Source organism: Camelina sativa, chromosome 3 (assembly GCF_030686135.1).
Source record: "Camelina sativa cultivar CO46 ecotype springtype chromosome 3, ASM3068613v1".
Taxonomy (NCBI): Eukaryota; Viridiplantae; Streptophyta; class Magnoliopsida; order Brassicales; family Brassicaceae; genus Camelina; species Camelina sativa.
Window position 1 is genome coordinate 30,339,889 of NC_141882.1, and position 10,899 is coordinate 30,350,787.

General features: G+C 34.1%; 1 protein-coding gene across 1 annotated transcript; it reads left to right on the forward strand.

Moving 5' to 3' along the window:
- The first annotated feature begins 8,682 nt into the window (after positions 1-8,682).
- LOC104778359 (protein BIG GRAIN 1-like B) lies at positions 8,683-10,285 on the forward strand. The gene has a single exon (XM_010502789.3). The coding sequence runs from the start codon at positions 8,947-8,949 to the stop codon at positions 10,096-10,098; it is 1,152 nt and encodes a 383-aa protein (XP_010501091.2). The 5' UTR covers positions 8,683-8,946; the 3' UTR covers positions 10,099-10,285.
- The last annotated feature ends 614 nt before the right edge of the window (positions 10,286-10,899 follow it).

The following is a 10,899-nucleotide window of genomic DNA, read 5'->3' on the forward strand; positions in this document are numbered from 1 at the left end:
GGTTGTAGATAGGTTTTGTATAAACTCTTGATTCGCAAGTTGAGAATATACATTTTATGATTTGGTTAGTTACAATTTAGAAATGAATGATATGTCATATTCTTATTTTGATTCTCAATTGATATTATTGGATTAATAGTGTACATTTAGGGCTAATAAGAACTTAGCAAATATGTAATCGTTTATTAAACGCAAATTAGATATTTCCTAAGATATGTTCATCTTGAATTAGTTGCTATATTATAGGGATGTGATGACAGAATTTGTGTTATCAATTCTTTTTGTCAAACACAACCCAAAAAAATTGGCATGTAAATTAGATCTGTCCTAAGATACAATGGGCATTAATTGACATTAATTGGATGTGAATAAGTACACTATAGATTTAAAACTGGCCTAAAATATTCGGTAATATTAAGGAGGATCCGGATAATTGAATCAGTTACAATTTTAGTTAAAAATCTGACCCGAAGTTGGCAAAAAGCCAAAGAGTGATGGCACCCTATTGTAATTTAAAAATGTATTTAGAGATCTATATGTGGATATACTTGTTTGGTTATAAATATCCTAAGAAAATTATAGAATATATATCCATTTATAAAAATTCAAATCACATCATATGCTGAAAAAAATCTAAAATTTTATTAACTTTATGTATTAAATAGTAATTAAAATAATTAAATATAAGATTAAATAAAAGTGCAAGGAGAATTATATTTTAGTCTAACATATTGATTTAAATTAGGTAGATAGTTTATAGGAAATTAATATTATCAAATATAGAAATGATTATGTTTGATTGTAAGGATTGTAGAGAATTTAGTTGAGACTTGTTTGAATACAAAAATAAGAGAGGATGACATAAAAATGTACTTCAAAAATATTAAGATAGATTAATAATATGCATAAAAGAATATATAGCCAATTAATTTAATTAAACATATGATAAAAAAGGGAACGATAAAGGTGAAAGAAATTGGGGAACATCGAATGATTTTAAAGTATGGTCATGTCGTGAAAATTAATAATTACTTTTGGGGAAATAAAAGACAAGATAGAGTTTTTAACAGTGAAGACGATCAAAGTGTGGATAGCTCATAATATGTTGAATTTTTCTATAAAATCATCTTAATTTTTTTTCGAGTGTTCATACATTTTAGATATTCAAATGATCGAATCATTTCCATAGTATAGTGTGTTAAGATATAAATATTATTTGACTATTATTGTATATACATTATAAAATCTAACCTCCTTCTAATGCTTTAAAGTATATGTAACTATTAATTTGATAGATAAATAAATTATATTAATATTTTTGAAGTCCATTTTGGTTTATGCTCTTTAAGTTTTACTTATTTAATTTTTTTTACAATATTAACCCTTAAAACAATTTCATAAATAATATTGTAGAGAAATTCAAATACTAAACTTTCTTAAATTAACCAACATTTGTTACATTTATTGCCATAAAATCTTAACAACATCTATACAATCCGATTTTTCCAAAAACAATTCTACCTATTAAATTTTTAACCCATTAAATCTCTAAAACTATTTTTATGGATGCTACAATTTCTCAAATTTAAATGATATACAACAGATTTTCCATAACAAAAGTTTACAATATCCATAATTATATTAACATTAATAAATTTTTTAAACCGAAAATCCAATTATAAAATGTCACATGAAATATGTTGAAAACCCCCATATAATTTGGTTTATTTTTTATTTTTTGAGGAATTACCAAAAAATTAAAATTCTATTAATTATCATAAACTATATATATTGACATGGAAAAATTATAAACTATAAAAGTATGCTAATTTGGTAAAACAATTAACATAATTAAACTTGATAAAAACTTATTTTGATTAATTTTTTTACTCAAAAACTTATTTTGATTTTGGTGAGACGGGTTGGCATTAATCCCATATAGGGAGTTAAGTGGAATTGTTTTTTTTTTAAAACACTTTTAGATATGTACTAGGAGATAAATATATTACTAGATTATACATATACCACACAGGTTAAAACTTTGAAAACAAAAATCCTATACTTTGAATACTTATATCAAATACCTGTAAAATTTTATATATTTAAAATTAATAAATAACAAATAAATACAAGATAAATTTTAAAATTTTAAAATTAAAAATATTGTCCCGCGGATTAAGTTCTAGTATGTATATCATAATCTCGATCAGTTTACATACCAAATTATAGTCATTGCTTTATACAATTAATCGAGATAAAACGCTCTAGTTCAAATCTATTGCCAGAAAAAACATTGGATATCCAACAAAAATGACGAGTTTGTTGAAGATTATGAATATGTATGTAACGTACATACTACATAGTAGTTAAGTAGTTGAAAGATTGGCAGATATAGAGTTCAAAAAGAGAAAAAGATTCGAGCATTTTTATTAAGATTTCGATGTTTACTGACTTAGATGATTCACATAATAAAAATATCAAACTCTTTTTTTAGTACAAAGTTAATAGATTAGTTTAGATTTCGGTTTATGCCATGATCATTATTAATTAATTAATTAATAAAATGTGTGTTTATGATCAATGTCTACTTTCAGTACTCTTAGTAAAAAAATTTATATTATATGAAAACATTATTTTAATAAATCAAAGTTTCCTAAAAGTAATTGCAATGAAACGGTGTAGCAAGGTAGTGGCTTGCAACATAATTTCTGTTCATGAGAAGTGTTTGGGTGTTGGTGTTAGGTCAAATTTATGTGATTGATCGAGCCTCTCTAATAAGCCGCATTACTTGACTATTCGTTCTCTAAAGTCTTTCTTTTAACCATTTTTGGTTTCACATCACAGCATTTACATTTGTCCTTTCTTTCTTTCTTTTTTTTTCTTGCCCACTTGTATAAAATTCCAAAGCAAATCCTATAGTTATAGTCCTAGTTCTAAATATTTTCTTTATTACTTTTCTGTCTCTTTGCCCTAGCTTTTTTCTTCAAAGTTTGACAAATTGCTTCCGTTTTGATTGTTACATTTAAGACAGACAGCAAAACGATTTGTACATTTTAACAGCATGATGTACGCAATATATACTGGAAGTTTCTACCTTTTATCTAAATGTACATCAATTATAATTACCAAAAAAAAACTGTACATCAATTATTTTTAAATATTAGAAAACTATGTAGCAGAAATAAATATGTGTTCGAGAATTGATTATATTTCTTCAGATATCCAATCCAAACTTATCGATATCCCCTCTATCTCTTCAAACTTTAGATCGATCTGTTTCCTTTTCTTTTGTTCATTGTGATTTCAACAAGGAAGCTGATGTGATAATTATGTACCGTTTCTGGTTTAATTCTTTTTTTTTTTTTTTTTTTTTGACAACAAAAGATCAGCTCAAACGAGCCAATTGGTTGGGAAATCGTTTACAAATAAAACTTGGTGCGGAGATGTACGCGCTTGGCGTGCCAAAGAATCCGCCCTTACATTAGCATTTCTAGAAATTAAAGATAAAGAGAAAGAAGAGAATTCCTCCCTATCAGTCTTGATGTCGTCAAGGTACGCCGAGAACGCTGGCCAGTCGGAAGGGGAAGACACCATCTTCACCAAGTCTGAGCAGTCGGTATAAAAAGCCACCTCTCTGAAGTCATGCCCAATCATGCAGCGCATCGCCCAAAGGAACGCTTCAACTTCAGAATGTAATGGAGATAGACTTCGTCGGAAATTCTTGGCACCCAAAAACGGCAAACCTGTCTGGGCGGAGGTACAACACCATCCAGCACCTGCATACAAATCCCCTGCTTTCCAAGATCCATCTATGAAGCATCGGTATCCCGAAAAAACCGAAGGAAGGGAGGTTGTGGCCACCCTAGCCGGGGTCTCCAAAACTGCTGGAATGGTGGGATATGACACCGGGTCGTCCTCGACCTGAGCCTTCTGCCACGCTGCAGCTTCGCCCTCTGCTAAGCTAACAATATCCTCCGGCCGCTCCACAATATTTTCAAAAACACGTGCATTCCGTGCTTTCAAAATAAACCACATAAGCCACGGAAACGCCGCAACATGGGCCCCAGGATTCTGCTGACCCAAAAAATGATCAACATTTGCATATACTGATTCCGTCGGGAAAGAATTTGGTCCCACTGGTACATGAGCTAGAGCCCAAACCTGACGGGCCGGAGGACACACAAAGATTGCGTGATTGATAGTCTCCACATCCGCGCCACATCGCACGCACCGTAAGTCGCAAGCAATACCCCGTCGTCCCAAATTTGCCGAAACCGAAATACACCCAGTTAAGACCTGCCACATAAAATGTTGGATCTTAGGTGGGCAACGAGCCCTCCACACGCTAGCCAGCAGGGGGGTAATTTCCGGGCCAGAGCCAGTGGCCGCAAAAGTCCGAGACACGTCATGACGTGCAGTGTGATAGCCAGATTTGACTGTATACTTCCCTGTTTTCGTGAAGTGCCAACCAAAAGGATCATCCTTTTGATTACCACCCAAAGGTATAGCCCTTATGAATGCAACATCAAGTGGGTCAAAATGCTCATTAAGCATATCCAAACGCCAAGTATTAGTTTGTCGATCAATTAATTGATTCATTTGAAGAGAAGAGTCCTTTAACGGACCCTTACTTAAAGCTGGTCTCGGGAATTGAGCTGGTACCCAAGGGTCAGACCATATAGAAATGGTGTCCCCAGAGCCAACCCGTTTAATAAGCCCTTTATTAACCAGAGAGCGAGCAGAACATATACTCCTCCACCCATAGGAGGGAGAGTATGACCTAATTGGATCCAAAGGATGCGTATTCCTATAATACCTACTTTTAAACACCCTGGCAAACAGCGACTCTGGAACGTCTATTAGACGCCATAGTTGCTTGGCTAATAATGCCGAATTAAAGTCATCCACATTCCTAAAGCCAAGACCACCCAACTGTTTACTAACACATAATTTCTCCCAGGCAAGCCAATGCATGCCCCCTGTCTGACCACTAGTACTCCACCAAAAATTTGCCACTGCACTGGTAAGCTTGGATGTTATTGTTTTTGGTAAACGAAAACAAGACATCACAAAAGTTGGAACAGCAGTAGCCACAGATTTAATCATCACTTCCCTTCCCCCTTTTGATAGTAAATTTGCTGTCCAACCATTCATCCGACGCTGAATCCGCTCCCTAACAAAGGAGAAAACCTTAGTCTTAGCCCCACCCAAACTCTCAGGTAAGCCCAGATACGATCCCATACCACCCAGGGTTGTGATCCCGAGAACGTCCTGAAGTTCGGTTTTTGTCTGCTCATCAATCTTGTGCCCAAATTGTACCGATGATTTTGTAAAATTAATTTGTTGACCCGAGACAGACTCATACTGTTTTAGAATATCTAAAATAACCCGACATTGTCCTCTATCCGCCTTACAGAAGATCAGACTATCATCGGCAAACAACAAATGCGTAATAGGCGGGCATTTATTTGCCACTTTGATCCCGGTAATAAGTTTATCCCTTTCTGCTTTCCGTATATTAGCAATTAAAGCCTCTGTGCATAGGATAAACAAATAAGGAGACAAAGGATCACCTTGTCGCAACCCCCTCTGTGGAACTATCAAACCATTCGGCTGACCATTAATAAGAACCCTACACTCTACCGAAGTGACACAAAACATTATCCAGGAAACCCATGACTCGGCGAAACCCATCTTCTGTAACAGAGCTGCCACAAAATCCCACTCCACCCTATCATATGCCTTGCTCATGTCTGTTTTGATGGCCATAAATTTTCCTTTACAAGACGGGTTTGTGCGCAAACCATGAAACATCTCTTGAGCTATAAGGATGTTATCTGAGATCAGCCGACCTGGGACGAAAGCCGATTGAGTCTCAGAGATAAGACCTGGTAAAACCCTCTTAAGACGTTGACATAAAATCTTTGATATAATCTTGTATCCAACGTTACACAGACTAATCGGCCGTAATTCTGCCATTCTAGTTGGCTTGGCCACCTTTGGAATAAGGCAAATATGGGTTCGATTTAGGCCCTTGTCAAAAACTCCCTCCCCTAAAAATCTATTAACCAAATCTACAAGATCCGTCTTAACTATACCCCATGCTTTTTGGAAAAACAAAGCTGTCATCCCGTCTGGGCCAGGGGCTTTATCCGGGTGCATCATAAATAAAGCAGACTTGACCTCAGCCTCCGTAGCGGGTGTTGTCAGCCGCTCATTATCCTCAGCTGTAATAACCGTATTGACCTCCCGTAGGACCTCCTCAAAATTCTCCGGGTTTGTTGAAGTAAACAAATCCTCAAAATAAGAGACCGCCGTATTACATATATCCACGTCCTCGGTTGACCATATGTCATCCTTATTAAACAAACCCGTGATCCGATTACGAGCCCGTCTTTGCTTTGTTAAGGCATGAAAATATCTGGAATTTTTATCCCCCAATCTCATCCATTTGCTCCGACTCTTTTGATACCAGTAAATCTCTTCATCCACATACGCCTGGCGTAAGCGATTTTGTAAATCCGAGATTGTATCAGGAGGAATTGAATCATCTGCCAAAACCACCTCCAACTGCCGCTTTAAATCCTCAATAGTTTCCCTACCATATGGGACTTGTGATTTACGCCACTTTGAAATGGCCTTCCGACAACTCACAATTTTATGCACAAAAGCACCTGATTTCTGGTTTCTGCAATCTCCGCAACTCAATAGTTTCTGGTTTAATTCAATTAAAATTAAAGTACAGTTTGCACACAAAAAAAAATTGTAAATGACAACGATCATGTCTTTAATTTTTTTACTACAAAAGATCGAATTACATACTCGTGAATATTATTGTGTAACTAATTATACTGTTCCAGTATTTAATGATTAATTAATGGAACGTACGAATATAAATTTAAGAAAGGAAAAGCTGTAATGGACCCAAGATCAAATACTGGATTTGCTGTTCTGTTATGAACGATTTATATAATTCGTTTGTGTTATAAAATTACACGTACAGTTTCTTTTATTTATTTGTTAATTTGCTTTGTTGTTTTTCAAAAAGAATGACTATTCAGGAGACATAAACATCGATTAAGAATTTATTTTCTGGACAAAATAGAGAAACATACTGTATATGTCACGATGTTTTTAAAAAAAAAAATAGGGAGAAAGAAAATTTTAAGTATAACTAAGTAGTGATAACTGTGATGGCTGAATAATGTTCAAAATAATAATAAAAGAGTAATTTGAAACATGAAAAAAAAAAAAGAGAGAGAGTAAATTTGCAACAGATAGATTATAAATTGTGAAAACTATATTACCACAAGCAATAAGTTGAAGAATTAATTATACTAGATGAATAACCGCAGTATGTGCGGGTTTGTTTATATCTATATATATATTTATTGTAATACTTTCTTTGCTTCTTATGTTTTCACATATGGAAGATTAAAAATTATATATTAGACAAAACTAAGATTTCTTTTACGAGGTGGCAAAGAATACTAAATTTTGTTTAAAGCTAAATCTTATTTTAAAGTGATTTTTATAGACGAAAACTATTAGCATATTTTTTTTAGGAAGTAAAATAATCATACCATTTGCACATTTGATTGGTATATAATTTTTTTTTTAACATCCTACAATTCTTGTCTAAAACTTAGGTATTTAGATACAATTTGTATTTAAGCTTTTCAACTAAATACCAAGGGACTCTAAAATTTTCTTTTATCAAAAAGATTTTCACTTGCACATTTGATTTGTAGATTAAAAACATTTAAACATCCTACAATTCTTGTCTAAAACTTAAGTATTTAGATATACTTGTATTTAAGCTTCTCAACTAAATACCATGGGATCAAATTCTCTTTATCAAAAAGATTTTCATGCCGCTTGGTTAACTCTTTAATGGTTATAATTAAGATAGACAACTTTCCTTCCTGCTAGCTGTTCAATTTCTTGACTATAACTCTAGAATTTAATTTTTTTTTTGTCAACAATTTAATTTAATTTCCTTCTTTTTTTTCTATGAATTTTCTTCAACCAACATTATATCATTGATTTAACTATCTTTCATTCGATAGTGAACAAAACTCTGATCTTTTCATATATAAAAATTTATTTCTCTAAGGACACACTTTGATGAATTTCTCTACAATATTAATCAAATTCCTAGTCACTGCTACAACCCTTCAAAATTGTTGAGAAAATTATAGCGCCTAAACCATATGTTCATACCTTCATGGTTTACTATAAGAGGACAAAGCAAATCTTTTGTTTTACTGTCGATACATTTTTATCTTTTGGTGATGCATCTACTTACTTAAAGAATACATCAACATGTTCTAAGCCTTTCTAGATTTCTTATATAAATATTAAAATTGTTTATGATATGAAAAAGAATAAAAAACATGGAAAATGTTTCAAATTCTTTTTTAATTTTAAATATGTTTGTTTTTAGTTTATTTAATTTATGTGCTTTTAATTTGGGTTGAGAGGTGTCACTCTCTCTATTGTTGAAATGTCATTTATATGGAGAAAGTTGAGCAACTTTCATAATATAGATTTCTGACGGTCAAAAATAAAAATTAAATATATTTCTGACAAAAAAATGTTTTAAAAGCAAATCAGTTGCCAACAACTATTTTCCAACCTGGCACCCAATTCCACCTAAGAAAAAAACAGTTAAAACATTTTAATATGAAAATAACACGTGGCAGTGAATAGTATTTGAATGATAGATAGATACCCCTTTTCTTTCTCCTTCATCTTCATCGCCTCATTTCACATTTACACTCTTTCAGATACTCTCTCTCATATCAAAGCAAAACACAATACAGAGACAAAGAAAACAGAGCGTGCTCTCTTCTTCTCTCTTAATCATTCTCTCTTCACCAGATTCCCAACACTATCATTCCCCCTTCTTCCTCTATAAAGAACCATTCACTTCTTCTTCCTCTCATGGATCCTTGGGAACCACTAGACCACCACCACCACCAACACCACCGTCATCTCCGTAACCACCGTCATCCTTCTTTCTCCTCTTCTCTCCTCGACCAAATCTACCGCTCCATCGACGATTCCTCTCCTAACTCCTCCTCCATGAGAAAGACCAAGCATCAGAACCGCGACGAGACGACGACGACAGCTCGCGTTTCTTCTTCTTCCAACCGCCGCGCAACCGCCGCCGCCGACGGTTTCATCAGATCCAGGAATCTTAAAAAAAACTCAGAACAAGAACCTGTCTTCTTAAAGCTCTCCTCTACTACTACCTCAACCTCCTCCGACTCCAGCGGTGGTTTCTCTTCTTCCGAGTCTGAATCTTTTTATCGACGTTCTAAATCCTCTCCGGCTATTCATTCTTCTTCTCATCATCACCCCAAACCCATCCGAACCACCGTCGTGGAACCAAACAACACTAAAAAACAAGAACATGGAGGAAGCTTTCTCAAAACCAAATCCAAAGCGTTGAGGATCTACACCGATCTCAAGAAAGTCAAACAACCCATTTCTCCCGGCGGTCGTCTCGCCACTTTTCTCAACTCTATTTTCACCGGCGCCGGTAACACCAAAAAGCTTAACAAAATCAACACCACCACCGTCAACTCTGCTGCCGCGGCGTCGTCTACCACCACAACGTGCTCCTCCGCGTCGTCCTTCTCCAGATCTTGCTTGAGTAAAACGCCGTCTTCTAGCGAGAAATCGAAACGATCCGTTAGGTTTTGTCCCGTCAACGTCATCTTTGACGAAGACTCCTCCAACTCCAAGTACAACAACAACAAAAGAGAATATGATGAATCCACTCGTCATCATCGAAACTATGATACTCTAGAGATCCGAGTCATGGAAGAGAATCGTCGTGTGATCGAAGCAGCTAAGGAGCTTCTCAGAACTTACCAGAAAAGCAACAAAGACGTTGTCAAAATCTCCGGCGACGATGTAGACGAAGAAGAAGAAGAAGACGAGGATGATGATGATGATGCGTTGAGTTGCACGAGCTCTGATCTGTTCGAATTGGATAACTTATCGGCGATAGGAATCGATAGGTATCGAGAAGAGCTTCCGGTTTACGAAACAACTCGGTTAAACACGAATCGAATTATTTCTAGATGATTTTAATAATTTAATTACTTTGTTTAATTTTTAGTAAGTGGGTATCATATGTTATAGACTTCAATTGATAGCGTGTTACGAGTAACTTGTGGGTTTTGTTTGTATTAACTAATTAGATTATTGATCAGCTCTTGATTCTAATTATTTGGAATTTATCAAATTACTAATTTAAATTACAACTTCGAAATCAAGAGGCGCCAGAGACGAACGAACATCTTTGGTAATCGAAGATGAGTTGAAAATTACATAAAGCAAAAGGCAGATTTTCTTACCTTTGTCATCAATTCGGACAGCAAAGGGAAGTTGAATTTTTTTTTCTTTATGTCACCTGATGGGATCCACTCATCAATCTTATATACAGTATGTGTTATGGTTTTTATTTTCATTCTTTATTTTTTTTATTTTTTTTATTATTTTTTCTACTAAACAACCAATCAAAATGTATATTTATAATATATATATATATGTATATAGAATTATGTTTATATTATATTTCTAACCGTGGTGATGATCCTTCCTATTGGTGACACAAAAACTTAAATGTTTTTTTAACGGATAGCTCAAAACAAAATGCATTATTTATTGGAATTATGTAATTAAGTTTTCAAAATTTTAACCATATCGTTTTAATTTCGTTAACCAGTCATCCGCACCTACCTTACATAATTACATTATAATCTCCTCCAAGTTGGAATTCAGTTACAATTGCTTCTGTTGTTTTTTACTTTCTTTGACGCTACTTTAAAAAAACAAATATATATAGGAAAGTAGAATATTTGATTTGATGTTACTAAATACTAA